Source organism: Nilaparvata lugens, chromosome 2 (assembly GCF_014356525.2).
Source record: "Nilaparvata lugens isolate BPH chromosome 2, ASM1435652v1, whole genome shotgun sequence".
Classification (NCBI taxonomy): Eukaryota; Metazoa; Arthropoda; class Insecta; order Hemiptera; family Delphacidae; genus Nilaparvata; species Nilaparvata lugens.
The window spans coordinates 49,351,722-49,377,993 of NC_052505.1; the positions used below are offsets into that span (position 1 = coordinate 49,351,722).

Consider the following 26,272-nt stretch of genomic DNA (forward strand, 5'->3'; position numbering starts at 1 on the left):
CCATATCGAATGCAACTTAATTTTTTTAAATAGGAAGGTGGTCATGCGATACATGATTTCGATACTGAATTTCAAGACAAAACGAATGGCGAAAACCGCACATCAATATCTCAAACCGTTTAGAAGATATTCACATTATTATCAATATTATTCAAAGCAGAAAGGAGAGAAAAAAGTCAGAAAACGGCTTAATATCTCATATACAAAGGTACTTTGATGGTGGGTGTGATTGGGGATCCTACTCAAATTGGAAATACTACTTTACTACGATGACTTTGAAAATCTGGTCCGCCATCTTGGATCCGCCATATTGAATGCAACTTTATTTTGTTAAATAGGAAGGTGGTCATGCGATACATGATTTCGATACTGAATTTCAAGACAAAACGAATGGCGAACACCGCACATCGATATCTCAAACATTTTAGAAGATATTCACATTATTATCAATATTATTCAAAGCAGAAAGGAGAGAAAAAAGTCAGAAAACGGCTTAATATCTCATATACAAAGGTACTTTGATGGTGGGTGTGATTGGGGATCCTACTCAAATTGAAAATAGGCTACTACTTTACTATGACTTTAGAAATCTAGTCCGTCATCTTGGATCCTCCATATCGAATGCAACTTAATTTTTTTAAATAGGAAGGTGATCATGCGATACGGAATTTGAAAAAAAATGAATGGCGAAAACCGCACATCAATATCTCAAACCGTTTAGAAGATATTCACATTATCAATCAATACCATGCCAATCAGAAATGAGATACCGCGTACATAAGTGGTATTGATTGATAATATGAATATATTCTAAACGGTTTGAGATATCGATGTGCGGTTTTCACCATTCATTTTTTCTCAAAATCCCGTATCGAAATCATGTATCGCATGACCACCTTCCTATTTGAAAGAAATAAAGTTGCGTTCAATATGGCGGATCCAAGATGGTGTATCAGATTTCTATAAAGTCATAGTAAAGTAGTTTTTCAATTTGAATGGGATCCCCAACCACACACCTACCGTCAAATTACCTTTGTGTATGAGATATTAAGCCGTTCTCGGACTTTTCACCCACTCTGTATACTATGAATAAAATCTGGTGTGGCACACTCACACAACTTTCCTTTCCGTTATGAAAATTGATCACCTGACGCTACGGTAGTTTTCAAGCGCATCTCAAGTCTACTATTCACAGATCTGAGCCAGCTGCTGGTGACAGGACAATAACACTGGAGTTACACGAGGTCTGCTATCTCATAATAGTGAATGATTTAATAGAATCAACAATTGCCAACAGTTTGCAATTGAATAATCACATTTTCTCAAATTTCGAGCTTATTTCCAATTTAAGGTGAAAATGTTACTGAACATTAATTGTAGAGATTTCCATGTTCAATCTTTTCCACTCGATTTTTTTTGTTTAAACTGTATCTGAAGCCTGATAATTGGGGAATCTAAAATCAAACTTTGCGTAGATGGGACGGAGCTCCTGAAATTTTCACAGATATGGGACTCGTGGCAGTTGATAGAGCTTATTAATGACTATTTTAGGTATAAATTTGATCAGAATCGTTAGAGCGCTTTTCGAGAAAGTCGCGAAAACCCTGTTTTTGACAACATTTTCGCCATTTTAGTTCATTCTAAAATGTATCTTACTTACTGCAAGAGTTGAAATTGTAATTGAAAAGTTATTAAATATATTTTTGATTAAAAATAATTTATATTGAATTGTAAGAATTACAGGTAAGTTGCAATGAATTATTTTTGGGATAGGCTACGGTATAATAATTCAAGAGAAGAAAGTTTTGGACTAAGCTCGTAAGCTGTTGTTGCTTCACGATTATAATTGATTGAATAAGTAAATGAAAGTATTACGATTGAATTCAAATAATGTTTGTAAACTTTTCTGTTGATTATGGTACTTGAAAAATGCTTATTCCAGGACTGTCAAATTAGTCAATGAGAACGGTTCGGCTATGCTTTATGACCAGCAAATGGTTTGCTTTGAATTATGCATTCACATGTTTCTATATTTTTGAAAGTAAGTTGATGTTTCAACCAATATTCAAAATAGACAGTTTGATTATCCAATATTTATTAGCCTATATTGATTCGTAGATGAGAGTCGTCCGGAATTTTTCAGGGTATGGAGGGCAAGCTAGCATATTTATAGACTAAGCTAAATTTTACTCTTTCCGAAATGATGTACCCTAACGTACACAATCATCAGAACTATGGAACAATTGAAGAATCCTTTCAAAGTACGCATTGCATGAAAATTAGTGATTTCGATGATCAAATATTGGTTTTCCTACCATAAAAAGTATGTACCGTATTCATGTATATGGAAAGTCTACCGTTGTATAATTGCAAGGATTAGAAAAGGATAATACTATCAAAAAAAGGAAATGTAAGTTATAGCTCAAGGACTTACGTATTCATGATAATCAATGAATTATAAATTAAAATTTGACAATATTAGACTACTAATAATTAATAATCTCTTTGAGACTTCATGATTCATCTATATCACAGTATAAGAACATTGGATCAATATTTTTATTCTACCGAATGTGAATTTTATGATTAGTATGAATTTCATATTTGATTGATGCTTATTGAGTTGATGTTTCAGTTTGATGATGACTCCTAATAAATTATAGTTGGATTCAGCACATTAAGTTACCGTAGCGTTAAAACCTTTGCAATAAATCACATCATTCTTGGCAAATAAAATATGAATATTATTACAGAACGAGGGGGTTGAACGATACCAAAATCTAGTCATAGCACTTGTAATACTGCTATTAATCTCCAATATAGGCATATTTGGACAAAGATTAGTTGATGAGGTAACAATCTTTGACAAATTATATATGTTTAACATAAAATATTTCCTTTTAATAAGAATTTATCCTTATCTGGTTACACAATTCAATCAAAATATGTTCTATCAACTTCATATCCTTACTGTATGCAGGCCATTCACTATCCAATAGTAGTCCAACGTGTTGGACAACTAGTAACTACTAGTCGAATTGTTTCACCACTCACATTCCGACTTTTCTCCAACTGAACCATCAATGGAATTATTTTTGTTTTGTATTGTCATTTTTTGTCACATTCTGAAACAAATAAATTATTGACTTGGATATTAATAGCCTGTTATCAATTCCTATGTATCAAGGTACATGTAGGTAATAATAATTATAAAATTTTCATAACAGTATAGAATTAGCAGCAAAGGAATGGATTGGAAATGAAAATAGGTAATAGTTTTATTTATATTTAAGATGATAATACATTCAGAAATTGGAAACTATTGTTTTTAAAAAAAGTTTTATAGGATAATTTGTTTTGCATTATTTCAGGTACGGTAATTTAATGTTTTAGATAATACACATAACTCTAAATTCTTCTAGTTAAAAAGTACTTCTAGTTAGAAAAAAAATACTATCAATCTATGAATTATACAATCAAATACAGTCTCTTTTCTGTTCAAGGCTACTTTTAATATAAATGGAAAAAAATCTCAGTACGGTACACTTCTTTGAATTATTTTATCACAGCATGTTTCAACATTCTTGCCATTTTTAGGCATAAACACTTATTATTATTTATTCATTCACTTCATATCACTTGAAAATGGCATGAATGTTGAAACATGTTGTGATAAAATAATTCAAAAAAGGGTACTGAGATTTTATTTCTATTTTAAATCAAATACAGATATGATAGCTTTCATGCTGGCCTATTCAAAATAAATTTTATGAGTAATTCAAATATTATGTTAAGGTAAAATATTGTTGTTATCATCTTCTAGATCCATTATGTATTATTCTCTATTATTGGGTGGGCCTATATAGGTTTTTTATCTGTTTAAAATTTTGCAGAGTGACAAGCTTACCAGAGAATTATCTCAGTGCTCCTGGATGGATAAACCAACATGGTTCAAAAAGTCTCTGAGACTCATGATGATGACTGCAATTCACAGGCCTCTCAGAATTGAGTCTGTCGGCCTTTTTGTCATCAACTTGCAAAATGTATCATCATTGTCACTGTTTCGTTTTGGGCTTTCACTATACAAAATATAGTGTTGATAATACTTATTCTTTATTAATACCTCATCAACAAGAAAAAATTGATTCATACTCTAACTTTAGTCCTACTGTAGTCTACTTTAGTCTGTATAAAATAAGCTGAGACTTTGCTCACCATCTGAAGAAATTACAGGGTTGCCAAATCATGTAAAATTTCAAATTTCTTATTCAACCACAGAATTGGGTGTAGAATGTCATCCCCGATATCCTCGTAGTGATGAAAAAGTTTCAGAGTTATTGAAGGATTGAAAGAAAATTAAATTTTCTTATAAAATTGAAAACATCGCGAAAATATATTTTCTTTTCAGAATATCACTTCCCTCATAATTATGAGATGTCTTAATGAGTGAGAGTTTTATATCAATATAACCGGGAGAATTTCTTATTTATATGAAAGTCTGAATCATTTTTATCCAACCTATAGAAGACTGTATGGAAGGTTGAATAACTCAATAGGAGAGGAACAATATGGTTTTAGGAAGGGCGGAGGCACTAGGGAAGCAATTGGCTTGTTAAGAAGTATTGGAGAGAGATTTGTAGAGAAACAGAGAGAGGGTTTTGTGACATTTGTGGATCTGGAAAAAGCATTTGACAGAGTCAGATGGGATCGACTTATGGATACTCTGAAAAGAAGAGGTGTGGAATGGGAGGAGAGGAGACTAATCAGGAACCTGTATGTCAACCAGACCAGCAGAGTGAGAATAGAGGGCGAAATTGGAGAAGAGAGTAGAATAGGAAGAGGAGTGAGACAGGGATGTTGTATGTCACCAATCCTTTTCAACGTCTACCTAGAGGATATATTGCAGGAGTGTTTGAATGGCAAAAGAGGAGTCAGCATTGGAGGAAGACACATAGAGTGCATAAGATTTGCAGATGATATGGCGATCCTGGCTGATAGCTGGACAATGATGAATGGAATGTTGAGAGATGTGAATGAGGCTTGTGAGAGGTATGGAATGAGAATAAACGTCAGGAAGACAAAGTGCATGAGAATTGGTGCAGGGAAAGCAAGAATGGGGAATGCTGTACTGGAGGGTGAACAGTTGGAACAGGTATCATCTTTCAAATATTTAGGAAGCATAATGGAAGAGGATATGAAATGCAACAAAGAAATCAAAGTAAGAATTGCTATGGCAAAAACAGCATTCATTAAGAAAAAGAGAATTCTTTGTAGCCAACTGGACAAGACAATAAGGAAAAGGCTAATAAAGTGCTATGTTTGGAGTGTGGCACTGTATGGAGCAGAAACTTGGACACTGAGAAAGGAGAATAAGAGGAGGCTTGAGGCATTGGAAATGTGGATATGGGGAAGGATGGAGGGGATCAGTTGGAGGGATAAAGTTACAAACGAGGAGGTGTTGAGGAGGGTTGGGGAAAGAAGGAGTCTGCTGGATGTGATAAAGGGAAGAAAGAGGAGATGGCTGGGACATTGGATGAGACGGCAATGCTTGTTGGTGGATGCCATGGAGGGGACCATTCGGGAAGAAGAGGAAGAGGGAGAAGAAGATACAAATGTTGGACGACATCAAGGAGGGGATGAGCTACTATACAACGAAGCGACTGGCAGTGAATAGAAGAGAGTGGAGGGCTGCTGCCATATAGAAGGATCTGCTTACGAGCAGAAAACTACAGATAGATATTAATTTTTCAATTATTAATGATTATGTTCGTCAATGTCGAGACTTTTGAGCAGAAAATATGAAATTTTCAACATGCTAGAAACATTCTAGTTTCAAAAGATAAGTGGGTGGCGACAAAAGTGAGAAAGTTTATCAGAAATAATTGAAATTATTCTTTCAATTGTCTAAAGTAGTCGGAACCTAGAGGTTGAAAACTAACCACAGAATACTTTGAGGTAATTTTATAACTGCTGGTTTCATAAAATTACAATCGCAATAGAAGATTGAAGTAATTCTTAATTCATTTCATGTTGGATACTCTACTTCTTAAAATTACATTCTTCTCATTCAACTTTTATGAAACAGCATTTTTTGATCTTTGAAATGAATTCCCCTAGAATTGTTGGTGCTTTTGACGCACTTATTTCTATTAATACAAGCACAGAACCATAAGATTACTGGATCATTATATAATATTCATGAACGAGTTAACCAGTATACTTTCATTTGTCATTCAAGAACACGACATTTCTAATATTTATAAATCTTTATAAAATTTACCACTTTAATTCGTACGGTATGGCCTTTGTTGGTAGAGACTGCGGGAAGGTCAGTGGCGGCGAATATAGGATATATTTTTTAGGGGGCCAAGGTCCATGTAAGTTAAGGTTGAGTGGTTTTAAGTAAACACCCCATGATACTTTATATCAGTTTTGCGGCTCATATTTAGTGGGTAATTTGCGCTGAACGCCCTTTTTACTTTACCGAGATCACGCTTCTTCACTGTTGACAATAAATCATAAAAAATGTATATTTTTCTGAACAAACCAAATGATGAAAAGATCTCAGTTACTGTATTTCGAACATTGGCCAAGATTTTAACAATGTCACATCTGTAAACATCTGTACGGTACTAAAAGAGTTAAATACGCGATTGCGATTATCGTTCTTGGAAGGGTTCTAGCTACGAATATTTGCTCTATCTATAAATATTTTGTTCTGTCATGTAGGCAATGCATAAATTCACTTAAGCTTAATGTATAAATGCAAAAGTTGTTACAATGAAGAGCTTCATAACAATGATGGCCGACTCCAAGTTTGCGTTCCAGATTTTATTAGCTAATGAGAAATGATATTCGTTGGCTGGTAATTTAAATAACATGAAATATTTATAAATTCTTGTAGCCTACAAATATTAATGTATGTAATAAGTATAGCATACAAACACATTTTTCATAAATTGATCAAATTTCCGGTTGAGGTCTTGAATTTTGGCTCAATGACAACTCTCTACATGGTTTCTCAACTGAGCTCCGACCTTCAACCCTATTTTCAATGCAAGCTTCTAGAATAGAGATGCTTCCCATGCTATTAAAATGGAGTTGATTCAAGTTCCTTGGGAGTTTTCCAGTTTTTAGTCTTGAGAGCGAAAAAGCGACACTTTACTATTATGTTCCAGGTAGTAAAGTGTAGGCTATAGGCTACAGACAGTAGGTATAGGTGGAGGAAAAAATAGATCTTTTACTTCGAACAGTAGGCCTATCCCCAATGAAATCTACAGTCAAAATATCCTGATAAGAGGAATACTAAGCTGTTTCCGTAATTCTTATCAACTATGCATATTTAATTATTGATATATAAGTGTGTATATCTAGTGTGTATGCCCACAAGTTTTTCTACAATTTGTAATCACTAGGAATATTCAATAACTACAATTCAATGTAAGGTACACATTAAATACTGGCATCTTCAACAATAATCGTGTATCGTATTGAATCAAAGTATATATTATTTCAGACTCTATATTTTCAAATCATTATCCTATTTCAAGAATGACTATATAACACAGACTTCATAACAATGTTTGGTTTTCTTCCAGATGATCCAAGCAGCATATTCATATTTTAATGTGATGAGAACGGTAAAATACAAATAAAGCCTGGAGACATCATCCTGCTTGCTTATTGCTATTGTTGAATTTTATTTCCGGATTGATCTTTGACCAAAAGTAGATGATGATATATATGCTATGTCTAGGTCTACTTTGCTCATTAGCTGTGTGCGGTAACACCAAGCTGTATTGATTATCATGTAAATGTAAATTTATTTAGTTTATAAGCTAAATGTAAATGCAAGAGTTTAACTTGCAATTAAAGTTTTCTTATGTTTATAACTGTTTATAAAATTTAAATTACTTTCCTGTACTCAATTCAGATTGAAATATTAATAAGTGATGCTGTTGAAGTGTTGAAGCAGATGCTAATCTATAATAATATAAAAAAGAATTGGCTTATAGATGCCCAGTCAGCACACCACGTATATAATACGTATTTTTTAGGTCAATCTTGGTAAACTATGTCAAGTATTTTAAAATACGTATAGTTTACATATATTATACATGAAAATTTCAAGATTAAAAACTTAATTAATTTTTTATGGAGTTGAGCTTAAATGGCTGTGTCACTGATATTTGACTGAATTGAAGTGATTTTATGGCCAATTCGTCAATAAAATGAATATATACTAAAAGTAAGTTATTTACATAAAATATACTTAACAGAATTGATATTATTTATGTATATTGACGTAAAATATATACATTCAAGTATTCAAAAAAAGAACTTAATGAATTCTAGTTGTAGTTGAGCTGAAGAATTGGGCAACTAATTTTTTTTTTATAAAAGTGTTTCATGGCCGCTATTTCTCAATAAATTGAATGTATACTGGAAGTAAATCATTCACATAAAATATATGTCTCAAAATTGACATATAATCTATGTAAATTCACGTAGATTATATATATGATTGATTAAAATAAGTTTTTGATGAATTTTAATTGCAGTAAGGCTAAAACCGCTATGTTACTGACTTTTCATTGTTTCATAGCAATTTTATAGCCTATTCGTGAATGAATTGAATGTATACTGGAAGTAAACGATTTACATAAAATATACGTCTCATAATTGACATATAATCTATGTAAATTTACATAAATTATAGATATGATTATTTAAAAATAAGTTCTTGATGAATTTTAATTGTAGTAAGGGTAAAACCGCTATGTTACTGATTTTTCATTGTTTCATAGCAATTTCATAGCCTATTCGTGAATAAATTGAATGTTACTGGAAGTAAATCATTTACATATAATATACGTCTCATAATTGATATATATAATCTATGTAAATTCACATAAATTATAGATATGATTATTTAAAAATGAGTTCTTGATGAATTTTAATTGTAGTAGGGCTAAACCGCTATGTTACTGATTTTTCATTGTTTCATAGCGATTTTATGGCCTATTCATCGATAAATTGAATGTATACTGAAAGTAAATCATTTACATATAATATACGTCTCATAATGACATATGATTTATGTAATTCACGTGAATTATAATATATATGCTTATTTTAAAAAGAGAACTTGATGAATTGCAATTGTAGTAAGCTAAAACGTTGTGTTAATGATTTTTCATTGTTTCATAGCGATTTTATGGCCTATTCGTCAATAAATTGAATGTTTACTGAAAGTAAATGATTTACATGGATTATACTTTCCAGAATTGACCTATTATTTATGTATATTTACATACAATATACATTCAAGTATTCAAAAAAAGAACTTGATGAATTCTAGTTATAGTTGAGCAAAAAGAATTGTTACTGATTTTTGTTTTATAAAAGTGATTTCATGGCCTATTTCTCAATAAATTGAATGTATACTGAAAGTAAATCATTTACATATACTAAACGTCTCATAATTGACATATATTTTATGTAAATTCACGTAAATCATAGATACGATTATTAAAAATAAGTTCTTGATGAATTTCAATGTTAATGAGGCTAAAACCGCTATTCTGATTTATCATTGTTTCATAGCGATTTTATGGCCTATTCGTCAATAAATTGAATGTTTACTGAAAGTAATGATTACATTGATTATACTTTCCAGAATTGACCTATTATTTATGTATATTTACATACAATATACATTCAAGTATTCAAAAAAAGAACTTGATGAATCTAGTTATAGTGAGCAAAAAGAATTGTGCTACTGATTTTTGTTTTATTAAAAGTGATTTCATGGCCTATTTCTCAATAAATTGAATGTATACTGAAAGTAAATCATTTACATATACTAAACGTCTCATAATTGACATATATTTTATGTAAATTCACGTAATATAGATACGATTATTAAAAATAAGTTCTTGATGAATTTCAATTGTAATAAGGCTAAAACCGCTATTACTGATTTATCATTGTTTCATAGCGATTTTATGGCCTATTCATCAATAAATTGAATGTATACTGGAAGTAAATCATTTACATATAATATACGTCTTATAATTGACATATATTTTATGTAAATTCACGTGAATCATATATATGTTTATTTAAAAAAGAGAACTTGATGAATTTCAATTGTAGTAAGGCTAAAACCGTTGTGTTAATGATTTTTCATTGTTTCATAGCGATTTTATGGCCTTTTCGTCAATAAATTGAATGTATACTGAAAGTAAATGATTTACAAGGATTATACTTTCCAGAATTGACCTATATATGATACAAAACTGTGTACCTATGTAAATAAATGTTTCACACAATACATGAAATATATGTATTTTCTGTATAGGGCTACTTGTAATATAAATAGAAATACAAATCTCAGTACTTGAATTATTTTATTATTATTTTGAATAATTCAAAAAGGGTACTGAGATTTGTATTTCTATCCATGGAATAGATGAGTTTGTCAATACATAAATTAGATGTATTAGGCAACATGTATAAATGAGGTACCTTATTTAAATGAGATATTTGTATGAAATACATAAAATAGATGAAATAGTGTGACATATTTATGTATCAATTAATACATAAATTAGAGTTAGTTTACAATACATGAAATAGATGTATAGGTCAATACATAAATTAGATTTAGTTTCCATACATAAAATAGATGTATAGGTCAATACATAAAATAGACATATTATTCAATACATAAAATTTATGTATTGGACAATATGTATATTTGACGTATTATTCAATACATAAAATAGATGTATAGGTCAATACATATATTAGATTTCGTTTTCAATACATAAAATAGATGTATAGGCCAATACATAAAATAGACATATTATTCAATACATAAAATTTATGTATTGGACAATATGTAGATTTGATGTATTATTCAATACATAAAATAGATGTATAGGTCAATACATAAATTAGATTTAGTTTTCAATACATAAAATAGATGTATAGGCCAATACATAAAATAGACATATTATTCAATACATCAATAGATGTATAGGTCAATACATCAAATATATATATTGGAAAACATGTTTACTATACGTATCATAAATACGTATACTATACGAATCAAGAAATACGTATAGTATACGTATCAAGAAATGTGTATAATAGTCTATACGTATCAAGAAATACGTTAGTATACGGATCAAGAAATACGTATAGTATACGTATCAAGAAATACGTATATATACGTATCAAGAAATACATATAGTATACCTGAAAAGTCGGGACATTTATACGTAAATGGGACGTATTCAATATCAATGTTATACGTATTATTTACTTTCATTGACATTGGCTAATACATAAATTTGACGTATTATATACGTCTGTGTGCTGACTGGGTGTATGGGATAGGAAATACATAATTGACGCACTATCACTTTGAGCCTCTAATGTGAACAAACGAACTGATTAATTTGCAATTTCACATAAAGATTCTGAATTTACCATGGACAGATATATAATTTATTAGCAAGTAGTATGTTTGTTTTGACAGGAACTAACTGTATAGAAGTTTATATTCTATTTCACTGAGTTGTGTTTTTTCAAAATAAAAACTGATTTGATTTGAATATAATTTGTTTATAATATTATACATAAATGAGTTAAAAGAGTTTTTAACCTATAATTATGTACAACGTAAAACATATTTAAAACATTTTGAAATGTTTTAAATGAAACGGTACTTCATGCTTTTATATTGTTTCTAATAATAAATTTTAATAAAGTAGGCTTAGCCCATACAAGTGAAGTGATTTTATACAACGTATATATATATATATATATAATATATATATATATATATATATTGGTATTATATTACATTTAAGTAATCCGTGATCCGTGGTCTAGTGGATAGAGTGCTTGCGTAGCAGCATAGAGATCCCGGGTTCGAACCCCTCTCATTACCAAAAGTTTTTTAACCAGATCACTCCCGTGTTATCGGATGGGCACGTTAAACTGTCGGTCCCGGCTGAAGTATGACAGTCGTAAGGCCATTGACGGCTTAAATTATATATTCAGGCGGTGGAACATTCCCGAAAGGGAACTCCCCACCAACAAAAGCCATACGAATTTATTTTTATTTTTTATATTACATTTATTAGAAACAATGTAAAAGCATGAAGTACCCTTTCACTTAAAACATTTCAAAATGTTTTAAATATGTTATACGTTGTACATATACCTAGGTTAAAAAATTCTTTCAACTCTAAAAACTCTATAACAGTTACGACCGTATAGTTACTATAGGTTATAAGCTATACGTGTAGTAACTTATAGCGGCGGTGTCTCTTTTATTTGATTGTAGGTACTCGCCATCAATACGAATTCTAATTATTAATAAAATTTTTTTACGGTAGTTGAAAATCATAATTCAAATTTTCTTACCCCTACATTATTAATCTTAATCTCAATGATACATTATGAGTACGGTATACCCGTATAGTAGGCCTATAGCTATCTGTAATATTATTTACTACATATAGGTACCGTACTGTATTGTGATTAAGTAGTGGAGTTTAATATGAGACTTACTCTGAGCTCAAAAATACTGATAGATAGTAGATTGAAGAATGATGTGATCACATTAAGTTCAAGAACTAAAACAAAAAACACTAATCATAATTAACTCACAGTGTGTTTTTAAGAAATGTCTTTTAGAAATCCATCTGCATTGATCTCAAAACTTCAAACTGGATGAAGATATCTTGCAATTGTGACAAGACAGATATTTGCCAAATATGTTGGCAATCGATTTTCATTTTTTCAATCACGCTTACCGTATTAAAAGTTTTCATCCCGGGTAAATTAAGCTTTCCTACGCTTTTTATCTGTTTAAAAACTTTTTGCGAAATTGCCTTCTACGAACACCGATTATGAGCAATTATAAGCTTAAATATCCCGAAAGTTTTTGGAATTGCAATAATTAGCTTCCTCCTTCTTTATGCGGTCGGACTCAGAAAATCATGAGCATTCATATTCTGGATTGAAATAGGCCACTACACGAGCTATAAATTAACGTTCAGCGTGTCATTGCGATTAGTTCATTTGTGGCTGTCACATATTCAATTGCAAACTACACTTTCTAAATTTGAAGCTCATAGAGATTTAAAAGCCTAAAAATCATGTAAGTAAATGTACAGAACAAAAATATTATGTTTATTTCATGAAATAGTCGAAACAAAATTAAAATCCATAAATAATTCCACAAGTAGAAACTGCTATTCTAGGGAATAAACTTGAAAACTCAACTAACTTCAACTCTTTAACTGTGTATAACATTTAATATTTTAATCAATATTTGGAACTAGATCACTAGAACGATATTTATCATCAAGGTATACCTACAGTATTTTTAACTGTTACCTATCTTGGTAAACGATGTGGTATCTTTTTCACAATTCATTTAGACTAGACCTGAATAAGTTTCACCCTAGTAATAAAAGAGTTCAGTGAGAAAATGATAAAAAACTAAAGCCGCGTTTACACCAAAGTTAATAGAATGTTAATAACTTAATCCTTATAGATCCTAATAGATTGCTTGACAAACACATATGATCATCATACTGGTGGGTCTGTTGGGGGTGCCCACAAGTATAGATTTTTTTAAAATATAGCTTATTAAAATGATGGTTTTCAAGCATATTTCACTCTAAATCTGTTTTAAATCCTCTTATTTGGCAGTGGTAAATTATTAGTGGGTAAATAAATAATAAAATTCTGAGTTAATGGTTTTAAGTTTTACTAAGTACAAATTATTTACAAAAAAAAAAACAGCATTAGTTGTATTGTTTGTTTTGATTACCAACCGAAGCAGGATAGCTAAATAACCATAAAAAAGTTCTCCACTCACAAACCATACAAAGCTGTAATTTTTACTTAATAGCTGAAACTGTGTTACAAAGATCAATATAAATTCTCATGAGTAATTAAATTTTTCAAAATAAAGTCTTAAAAACTATTTCTGATTGTAACTCTTGTAACTGTCCTTATTTGAAGAGAGTTTCAGATACAAAATACTTAGGTAACAATCGTAGCATAATATAGACGAGTGTGTTATAGTGTGTGTTCGTGCATAATAAGGATAAAGATTCTACTAGAATACTCAGCACACTGGTCACTCTTGTCATACATACAAACGACACTATGTATAAATATTTCGTACAAGACAAGTTTATTCCCAATTTACAAATAAACTAATAAAAATGTGTTAACATAATTAAAAACTTCAATACCGTACTTCAAGTTTGTTTGATACTGCTATGATTCTGTGAATATCAGAATAGAATTTCTATAATATGCTAATATATTGTAAGCGTTCACACAACTTATATCATAATATTGTATAATATATTAATGTATATAATAATTTGAAAGCACTCCTGGCTTAGAATAACCTTATTTATTATAAGTTGAACGTTGCATTTAAAGAAAAGTCTAGAGCGCCTTCAGAAAACCTGTAGACTGATCTATAATGATAATGAATTATAATAGACCTTAGCTGCGAAAATTATTTTTGAAATAGGTGTTATTGATTTAAAAACTCAACTATAATTAATTCATGAATCTATCAATGATTAGCAAACCAGTCTGCTTAATCTTTTCAAACAGGAATATAATTGAAAATTTGTTAAGGGGCTAATAACTTTTATTAAATTGTTCATGTCCGATAAATAGGTACGGTACTCAATTTATAATTTAATATCACGGATACCGATTCATTATTATTTATGATATTTCATAAATGCGGCAAAGATATGCCGCTTCTTAAAACGTCTTTTAACTGTAACAATGATCAAATTATCTATTAATTGAACAAAACATTCTTATATTTTTCAATTATTGTAAACTGGAGTTTTCAACTTTTCAGGAACAGAATTGCGCCAGGGTCACTTCAAAAGTCTAATGTTAATGGTTTCAAATATCCAAGTTCTGTGAAACTGGGCTCTCATTTCTGTAGAAGAAATCTTAGTCTCTTGAGAAGACCGATTTCTGGAAGTTTGTCGTTTATCTTCCTAATTTATTCAGCAGCAGTTCTGATCTGTTGCCTTCAAAAAATCGTATTTCTGTTTATAAAATGGGATATCACTGCTCTTCGCTTCAAGGCTCTTGAAAATTTGAATGTATCTGTTTTGGTTCTTTCTATACTGGTAGAATTTGGGATTTATCTGAAGAGAGTTGAAATATTGATGAATATCATAGATGTACCCATTTTCGAATATCAAATGCCTTTGTCAGAGGATATGAAGAAGGTGAAGCAGGAGGCATGTAATAAGGATGTTTCCATTCAAAACCAATTCGGAAGTTTGATTTTTCTCTATTACTTCGTGACCTTCACGATTCCAGTTATTTATAGTATATCTCAAATACTTTTTGTCAATGATGTAAAATTTGATGAACTCCCCCTCATCTACGTTTATTGGCTACCAGTCCCTATGGACAATGCTGTAATTTATTCTATACAACTTTTTATCCAGAATCTTGATGGAATAGTGCTTTGTGTCGGATACACTGGTTGGTTTGTCCTGTATCTAAGTGCAATCGTTCACACCCAACATGAAGTTCAAATACTCTGCCTCTATTTGCGGGAAATGGATGAGAGACTTATTTCAGAAGACTACAGCATGAAATCACTCACAGAAAGGAAGAAGCAATTTGGAGAAAATATGTCGAATACAGAGCTAGCAGAACAAAATAGAAGATTGAAATTCTATTTAAATCAGCTCTGTAAACATCATACAGCTATAATACAGTGAGTTCACACATTTTAAATTCTTTATTTCTTCCATAAGTTCTTTTTAAATTCATAGATTGTAAATTAATCCTGTCTGTACACATTATTCTAATCTTATTTATTTTTTATTTAAAAATAAAATAAACATTTCAAACATTAGCTCCTTACATTTTAACATATTATCATTGAATAATAATAATATAATGATTTTAGTAATCTATAACTGAATAATTTATTATTCAGTGGTCCAAAATATTACACTGCATACCGTATACCACTATGGATAACATATCAGAATATTAATAATCTATGTAGGTACCCTTCTTCAGTGTATACATTGACAACTTGACATATGTACTAAATACAACTGAGCATCACTTGTATGCCGACGATTTGCAGCTCTACATACATTTCAAGGTTGGTGACGCTGCTGCAGCTGTGATTGAGATGAACCATGATTTTGCCCGCGTGATCACCTGGACGGAAAATAATGGCCTGAAAATCAATGAGAGCAAATCGCAGGTCATGGTTGTAGGTAATTCAAGACTCTTGACCAGACTAAGCCCTAATGACTCACCTCACATAAGAATCAACGACGTCCAACTTGACTACAGCACCAGGGTGAAGAATCTAGGTTTGACTCTTACAAACACTCTTGACTGGACAGACCATGTTAACTTGACTTGTAACAGAGTTGTGGCCGGCATTAACTCGTTGAAAAGGATTGGGCACCTTCTACCCTTTGCAACGAAAATAATGTTGGTTAAAACATTGATATTCCCCTTTTTTTCTATTGTGACTTGGTGACTATGGACATGACAGTTCAACTTAACCAGAGATTGCAGCGCGCTCAGAATTACTGTGTGCGCTTCATCTTTGGTTTACGACGTGACGAACAATCATATTACTCAATACTTTGGACAGCTCAAACTTCTAAGACTGCACGAGTATAGGAGTCTCCATGCACTCATGTTCCTCTTCAAACTTTTGAAATCTCAGTCTCCCAATTACTTGGAGGCGAGGTTTCGCTTCATGGGTGATGTTGGCAGGGGTGGGACGCGTCATGGAGCTTGCTCATTGTCTGTTCCAATTCATAGAACTGAGCTTTATAATAAGTCATTTCATGCTACAGCTATTAGACTATGGAATTCACTGCCAGTCCACATAAGGCTGCTGGACAGTCAACGCCGGTTCAGTATGCGGCTGTCATGGCGTGGATCAGGGGTTGACTAGGCGGTTTTTATTTGAGATATGAGTGTGTGAATGTGAGAGTGTGTGTGTGCGTGTGTGTATGTTTGTGTGAATGTTTGTATGAGTAAATGAGATTTTTAACTATTAAGATTTCTTGCTTTTAGTTTTCTCAGTTTTTTTTCTTCTTTTTTCAAATTTGTAGTGTCGTGTTCTGTTGTTTTATTGAAATTCTTATTCATAATTTATTTTTGAATTGTAAAGTATATTATTATTTTATGTAATGTAACTAATAGTCGTGGGTTAAGTGGAAGAGGGGGCTTTTATAGCCTCAATTTCGCCCACATCACTTTTGAAATTATTGTAAAGTGTAAACAAAAGGCATTTATCTATTTATCTATCTTCCTATACAGTAGTTTATTGCTCTATATTCCATCACACTAAATAATATAATATAGGCTAACCACTACCTTACAGTGCAAATCCTTACAAGTAGAGTAGGTACTACTAATTATATCATCCTAGCACTGATATTTTGATGCATTCATGATTTATAATATCACTAATGACCCCTGGGTTGGTCATAAACTGTTGTATTGTACTCTTTGAAACCCGCAACTTTTAATTATAAAGAGTAAGTGAAAATTATGAAAAAAGCCAAATATTTCTTTTACAAGAATAATTTGACAGTATAGGTTTCATTGGGGATCCTATTTGAAATGAAAAATTACTCTACAGATGGGAATAAATTGGAAGTTGCATTTGTTCAAATGCTAAAATTAACGAATACGGTAATTATTTCTGGAGTAGCAGAAGTCTTCAGGGTGATTTACAGAATTTAATTGGGATTTCCGTTTAACAATAATTATTGAAAATTACTCTGTCGCTTCAACATTTTTGTCCCTCATATCAAATCAAATCAAATAGTTTTTTATTCACAAAACATAATACAAATTTATAAAATTCATTTAACAGCGAATACTCTCCACAAAGACTAGAGTCTGTGAGTGGAGTGTGAGTTCTTTCAAGTTGATTGAGATTATGTTCTTATGTTTTGTACATATTATAATTAAAACTATTATAATTTAATTCATTAACATTCTTCAGGGAATCAAAGAATATAAATCGCACACAATGAGATTCCATACTAGCACTATACAAGCACTAACTTTGCAAAACTATTTAAAACAACCAAAAACTGCATTGAAGACAACCAATCTTATCCGTGATGATTGGCAAGACTACATTTTTCTATATACTCTCAATTCATTGACATCAGACATTTGTTTGAGAATGGCAGGGACATTCTTTTGTCGTTGAAATACTTATTAATCCCCTTCAAATACAGTACGGTACAAAATGTAGGAGCAACAAGTTGTGAGTATAGTATGTTAGCCATACTTTTGTCAATAATTATTGCAGGCACGTATTCTTCTAAAAGGTAGGTAGGCCTACCCTACATACTTCAAGAGTTGGAATTGTTTATTGAAAATTTATTGAATATATTTTTAAATAGATGTTATTCATCATATTTTTTTGGGATACGGTATTATTATTATGGATATAAGATGATATATGTTTTATGATTACTTAAATTTCTTAAAACTATCATGTCATATAATGTGAGAAAATTTTGAATGAAAAAAATATTATTAAAGTAGAGAATTACGTTTTGGACTTGTAAGCTGTTGTTGCTCCTCGATTAAAATTATTGATTGAATTAATAAATAAATGAATTACGATAAAATCCAAATAAAGTATGTGAACTTTTTTGTTGATTATGGTACTTGAAAAATGCTTATTCCAGGGCTGTCAAATTAGTCAATGAGAACGGTTCGGCTATGCTTTATGTCTACCAGCAAATGGTTTGCTTTGAGTTATGCATCCACATGTTTCTATATTTGAAAGTAAGTTGATGTTTCAATCAAGATTTAGAATAGACACTTTTGTTATTTGTTGTTTATTTTATCTATTCATTCTTTAATGAGAGTCACCCGAAATGTTTCAGAGTAGAGATCAAGCATATAGTAATATCCTACATATTATATCACTTGACTAAATCCTTCTCTATATTCAAAATTGATGTAAACAAACATAAGGACTATGTGGAAGAATCGTTTCCAAATTATAGGAAAATAAGTGATTTTGACGATCAAAAACTGATTTTTTTACCATATAATAGCATGTATATTCATCGTTATATGGACTTTCCATTTCTACCATCTTATAATTACAAGGATTTGAATTGAATAATCTTTTAAAAGAATAAATGTGAGTTATAGCTTACATATTTATGATGATCAAATGAAAATTATATTTAAATTAAATTATTATTATATACGAAAATTTGACAATTCGACTTTTAATTATTAACTATATTTCTTCAAAAGGTATCTTGGTTCATGTATATCACTTGCCAGCATATAAGAGCATTGAATCAATTATTCTCCCGTAGGTAAATTTTTTGATTAGTGAGAATTTCACATTTAATTTATCATACAGTAAAATTTATTTGATTGATATTAGCTTATTTAGTTAGCGTTATAGTAATAAGTTGGCTTATTTTAGTTATAGTGAATCAATAATTATTATTATTCTATTAATGGATAAATTCTATTGAATTTTATGATTAACCTCGCTTCTCTCGCCTTATCCGTCTAGCCAGGGGGCTCTACCCCCCTGGACTCCCAGCTGGATCATCTCGCTTCGCTCGGCTGAATTTTTCATTTGAGCTTGCTTTCTTCTGTCAAAAAGTCAAAGAAGACTTTCAGGCTTGATTCAATCACTAGTTTTCTTTGAATTATGTAGTGCATGGTTGCAAAAATCCTTTTTTCATCAAAATTGATAAATATTCAGTTTTTGTTTCTCTTATTAGAGACTTTTGGTTGGATATTATTGTATTTCAGTCTAATAGTTATTCGAAATGTGAAACAGGAATGATGTGGAGAACTAACAAACATCCATGTCCAACCCCCTCAAGTATATATTTGCTTGAGAAATGTAGAAAAATACATTGAAAAACTGGAGATAAAACCCTTCTAAAAAGCGCTGGGGAACGCTTGGAAATCGCTGGATGTTATATCGCTTATCTTGGGCGTATCTTTGGCGTAATTCTGGACTCCTCTCAAGGAAAAATTTCTAAACCATTACTGAACTTCTATACCAAATATGAACATGATCTTAGTGCTTGAGAAGGCCTAGAAAACGCAGGAAAAACGCCCAAAAACCGCCGATATTGGGCGGAACGTAGGCGTTATTTAAAACCCCTTCCAACATGTTTTAGTAGAACATTCTTATACCTCAGCTGAGCCTGTGTACCAAATTTGAACTTTTTATGCCAATTAGTTTTTGAAAAGCTGTGAGAACGCAAAAAACGCTGAAAAAACGCAATGGGCGTTTCTTTGGAAATGTTTCAAATCCGTTCTTAGTGCGCCTCTAGATGCGCCAACTGAGCAAACCTGCCAAATTTGAACTTATTTGGTTTAGTGGATTTTTAGTGATTATGAGTGAGTGAGTGAATGCATAAGTAGTGCCATTTCACTCTTATATAAAAATATAAATGTGAATTTTACATAGAAAATACAGTAATACTGTAATTTATGCGATTGATGCTTGTTGAGTTAGCGTTTTAATTTGTATCGTAATAGTAGTTGGATTCAGTACAGTAAGTTACCGGTATTTGAAACCTTTGCACTAAATTACATCATTCTTGACAGATAAAATATGAATATTATTACAGAACGAGGGAGTTGAACGATACCAAAATTTAATCACAGCACTTGTAGTACTGCTATTAATCTTCAATATAGGCATATTTGGACAAGGATTAGTTGATGAGGTAACAATTTATAACTAATTATATACCGGTATGCTTAATATGAAATATTATTTTCTTTCAATAAGAACTCATCATTATGTGGCTACACAATTTAATCAAAATATATAATTTCTCATTCAGAGATTCAAATGAAGCTGAATATTTTATCAACTAGCCTACATCCTTGAACAGGTCATTCACTATCCGATAATCCGTTAGTAGTCCAACTTGTTGGACCACTAGTAGGACTACTAGTTGAATCGTTTCACCAATCAGGCTCCGACTTTTTCTCCAATTTCAGTCTAGTCAATAGAAAACAAAGGCTAGTCGGATGTCGGACCTTCTTGGACCTCTATAGTTGACTATCACTCGTCCGAATAGACTTCCAGCTTATGACCCAACATCCAACAAATCCATTCACGGTCCGATGTGGATATGGAACGTTGGACCACCAGTTTGACAACAAATCGGATAGTGAACGGCATGCTTGAATTAAAATGGTTATTAATAATGCTTTACAATATATAGCCAGGATCTATATTGATTAATCAAATACTTCTAATTTGAAATTGCAAAAGCATGTTTAATATTATGATGCGGCTGTTCCCCATGACGAAACTCTACGGTAGGCTTCAAGTTTGTTGATAAGAGTTTTTTTATTCAAAATTCTGTTGCCATCCTGAATCAGCAGCAAAGAAATAAATTGAACATGGTAATTATTGTTTTATTTGTTATTAAGATGATAATACATGCAGCAAGTGGTTGAGAATAACTCATAGCTTATGAGAATAACTTATCGTAGCTATTGTATTTTAAATAAGTTTTATAGAACAATTTGCTTTGCATTATTTAAGATGATATACTGTACTGTTTTCGATAGTACACATAACTCTAAGTTCTTCCAGTTTCATACTATTTATCTATACACACTTATGGAAGATACAAGATGTCATGCTAGCCTATTCAAAATTCAGTATATGTGAATGATTCAAATATGTAAGGTAGATTTGTTGTTATCATAATCTTTTTTCATCAGGCTATGTCTTATTCTCTATTATGAGGTATCTAGGTTTTTTTATTTATTTGGAATTTCGCAGAGTGACAAGCTCACCAGAGAATTATCACAGTGCTCGTGGATTGATAAACCAACATGGTTCAAAAAGTCTCTGCGACTCATGATGATGACTGCAATTCACAAACCTCTTCAAATTAAGCCAGTCGGTCTTTTTGTTATCAACATGCAAAATGTATCAAGGGTAAGATTCATCATTTTCACCTTTTCGTTTTGATTTTTCACTAGAAAAAAATACTGTTAATGATACTTTACTCTTTTCCAATTCTCATAAGCAAGAAAAAAAATAGATTCATACTTAGTCTTAATACTGTAGTCATTTACTGTTGGTTCATTTTGAAATAGTTCATCAAATGTACGGTACTTCTATCCTTTCCCTCCCTTATAAAAAATCCACTAAATCAAAAATACGGACTATTTGAAACTTGCTCTCAATAAAAAATAAATAGGAATATCAAGTAAAATGTGAAAAATGTTGTGCATTCAAAATGTTTCCATACTTGAATAATTTCTATTCTATTGAGAGAAAATATATAGTTTTAATACTGTACCAATAATTTAATTTCTTATTATATATTCAAATTTTTAGATTGAATATGGAAATATATTTTTGAACTTGCTTATATAAATGATGAAGTCTTCAAACATGAAAGAAGAAATATTTCGATGTTGTCTACTCTATATAATTATTTAAGTACCGGTAATATTGATATATGCAAGTGCACAATTATCACTAGCCTATAGTCTTTCAAAATCTTCCAATTGCTTACCGTACCGTACAGTACCTAGTTTTAATTGAATATTTTGACAACAATTCTACAATTTTTATCTTATTTTGGTCACATAATGGATCACTCAATAAACATTATTCTATCGATTTTTGAAACGTTTATTTTCAATAATATATAAGAAAAATTAATTTTTTGGGATAAAAATGTTCTATAGTTCATCCAATGTTTGTCTGTGTAATTTGTAATATTTTTTATGGTGAAGGTTGCAATCATTATAATAGTAATCATTAAAATAGTACGTGAATAAACAAAATGGCGGCTGCGTGAGTAACTAAGTAGGTACTTTCGGACAGTTGGAAAATGATACGGTATTCGGATATGTATCCTTTGTATCGTACCGAGGAGGCAGGAACAATGCCCTAGAATATTGGTATGGAGTTTGGAAACTCTCTGTATAGTAACTAAATATACTATCTATAGTTCAAAATATATACTAATATATCTAAGTAGGCCTAAGTACACGATAGTTGTTCTGCAATTTGTATTCTCTACCGATATTCAATAACGTACAATATTCAATGTAATAGGTAGGTACACACTGGATATCTTTCACAATATAATATTCAGATTCAATATATTTTCAAATCATTATCCTATTTTATGGATAAAAAACATAGACGTCATTACAATATTCTTTTTCCAGATAATCCAAGCAGCATATTCATATTTTAATGTGATGAGAACGGTAAAAGACAAATAGGCCTAGAAGACATCGGACTTCATAATATTCATCCTGCGTTTTCATTGCAATATTGTTGGGTTTGTTTTGATTTTCGGATTGATTACTAATATAATATATTATGAATGTAGATGATGATTATACATAGGTTACATGGGTCTACTTTGCTCACTAACTTTGTATCATCAGAGACAATTCGTTTAAACGATCATCCTCTTTTACATTCTCTGGTATCACCAAAATGTATTGATTATCATGTACATTTTTTGTGGTTTATAATGTAAGAATTTGACTTGTTTAACTTGCAATAAAGTCTCTTGTGTTTATAACTGTTTGAAAAATTGAATTAATTTCCTGTACTCAATTCTGATTCAAAATATCGGGGGATCGAGCTTCGCTCTGGAGTACAAAAGAATAGATAAATTAATTACGAAAAAGGAAATTAATATAGCCTAATATATTTATTGACCGAATGCAGTGTAGTCCAGTCAATGAATGCTCAGAAGAGGGTACCAGTATATAGAAGGAAAAGTTTGGAAAACAATTTTTGACCCCGCAGTTCTGTTTAGGGTAGTAAGGAAGAAAACATATCAAAAGTCCCCACACCCACCCCTTGTGCTAGGGGGGTGGGGGTGGTTCAAAGGTACCATTGTTTGGTTTCTCGCATATAACTCGAAAACTATGTACTGTATCTTACGGACATAACTGTTAAATACAACATTAAAGCTTAGGTAGGTACGGTACCTAATTTCTTACAATATGCATCTTACAACTTTTCCTATATCTTTTTTAGTTTTCGATATATCCGCTCTTGAAGGTGTGACATTTTTGAAAAAACACGTTTGCCTTCAATTTTTTTTCTATTTTTGCTTTAATAACTTTTCAAAAATCGATGGAAAAAATCCATGCTGATTATGAGCTTATAGGTCTAGAACCTAATACCGTAACCTAACTTTCAATTTCACATGATGATTCTGAATTTACCAGGGTCAAAGCTTATTTTCTTTTCTATTGATCAATTGATTGTGATTCAATTATTGAAAAAAAATTATTCAATTTGTAATCTATAGTTTACGCAACAACAAAATCCTAACCAAAAACAGAGCTTTCTTCAAAATAATCCGTGGTGCGATTGGTAGCATGCCTGAATCATGAATGAAAGATTGCGGGTTCCAGATCAACTCATTTTTTTCGAGAATTTTTGATCTTTGATGAAGATTATCTTCGTGATTTTGACCAAATAATAAATTATAACTATATTTTGTCGATGTTTCCTGGCATGGGTAGAAAGGGGGGGGCATAGCGTAATTTGCGCCATCAAAATTTGGGGGGGCAAGATTTTTTTTTTTAGATTTTATGTCAACATTATAAACCATGGCTGAAAATTAAGGTATTAATTTTCAAGAAGGAAGGGGCATGGCGTAATTTGCGCCATCAAAATTTGGGGGTGGACAAGATGTTTTTTTAGATTTTACGTCAACATTATAAACCATGGCTGAAAATTAAGGTATTAAGGAAGAAAACATATCAAAAGTCCCCACACCCACCCCTTGTGCTAGGGGGTGGGGGTGGTTCAAAGGTACCATTGTTTGGTTTCTCGCATATAACTCGAAAACTATGTACTGTATCTTACGGACATAACTGTTAAATACAACATTAAAGCTTAGATAGGTACGGTACCTAATTTCTTACAATATGCATCTTACAACTTTTCCTAGGCTATATCTTTTTTAGTTTTCGATATACCGCTCTTGAAGGTGTGACATTTTTGAAAAAAAACACGTTTGCCTTTAATTTTTTTTATTTTTGCTTTAATAACTTTTCAAAAATCGATGGAAAAAATCAATGCTGATTATGAGCTTATAGGTCTAGAACCTAATACCGTAACCTAACTTTCAATTTCACATGATGATTCTGAATTTACCAGGGTCAAAGCTTATTTTCTTGTTTATTGATCAATTGATTGTGATTCAATTATTGAAAAAAAATTATTCAATTTGTAATCTATAGTTTACGCAACAACAAAATCGTAACCAAAAACAGAGCTTTCTTCAAAATAATCCGTGGTGCGATTGGTAGCATGCCTAAATCATGAATGAAAGATTGCGGGTTCCAGACCAATCAACTCATTTTTTTCGAGAATTTTGATCTTTGATGAAGATTATCTTCGTGATTTTGACCAAATAATAAATTATAACTATATTTTGTCGATGTTTCCTGGCATGGGTAGAAAGGGGGGGGCATAGCGTAATTTGCGCCATCAAAATTTGGGGGGGCAAGATTTTTTTTTTTAGATTTTATGTCAACATTATAAACCATGGCTGAAAATTAAGGTATTAATTTTCAAGAAGGGAAGGGGCATGGCGTAATTTGCGCCATCAAAATTTGGGGGTGGACAAGATGTTTTTTTAGATTTTACGTCAACATTATAAACCATGGCTGAAAATTAAGGTATTAAATAGAGATATCCAAATTTAGTTAATTTATACTTTTTCCCACCTTTACAATGTTATATTTTGCTCAATATAAAGCATAAAAAATACAATTGAAAATAATGTTCTGTAAATAAGAATTTTAGTAATTTTAAGCCTATGAGTTTGGAGGTAAATCTTCGACAAAAATAAATTATGACTTCATCATCCACTTTCACTATTATTATGATCCATGCTTAATTTTAATTTTTAATGGTCCTGTGTTTGAGGTTCCTTGCTGTTGCAACCTTCTGATTTTCTTAAAATCACAATGATAAGTTAAATTGAAATGTTTATTTTAATCTAATCATTATTTTAATTATGTGTGCGTTTCATGATGATTTCAATGGCTCTGGACTGAGAACGAAATTCTATAAACATCGCAAACTATAGTGAATTTGACAAAAGAAAAAACTTCTTTTGTCAAAAATTTAAGAAAAGTATCAAATAAAGCCAATTTAAAT

General features: G+C 31.2%; 1 protein-coding gene across 1 annotated transcript; it reads left to right on the top strand.

Annotated features, from left to right (window-relative positions):
• Positions 1 to 13,040: 13,040 nt before the first annotated feature.
• On the top strand, positions 13,041 to 23,666 carry LOC120349918. Its single transcript, XM_039421413.1, has 5 exons — positions 13,041 to 13,183; positions 18,786 to 18,885; positions 20,718 to 20,816; positions 21,893 to 22,051; positions 23,302 to 23,666. Coding segments are annotated over exons 1-5 (417 nt in total). The 5' UTR covers positions 13,041 to 13,181; the 3' UTR covers positions 23,359 to 23,666.
• Positions 23,667 to 26,272: the final 2,606 nt, after the last annotated feature.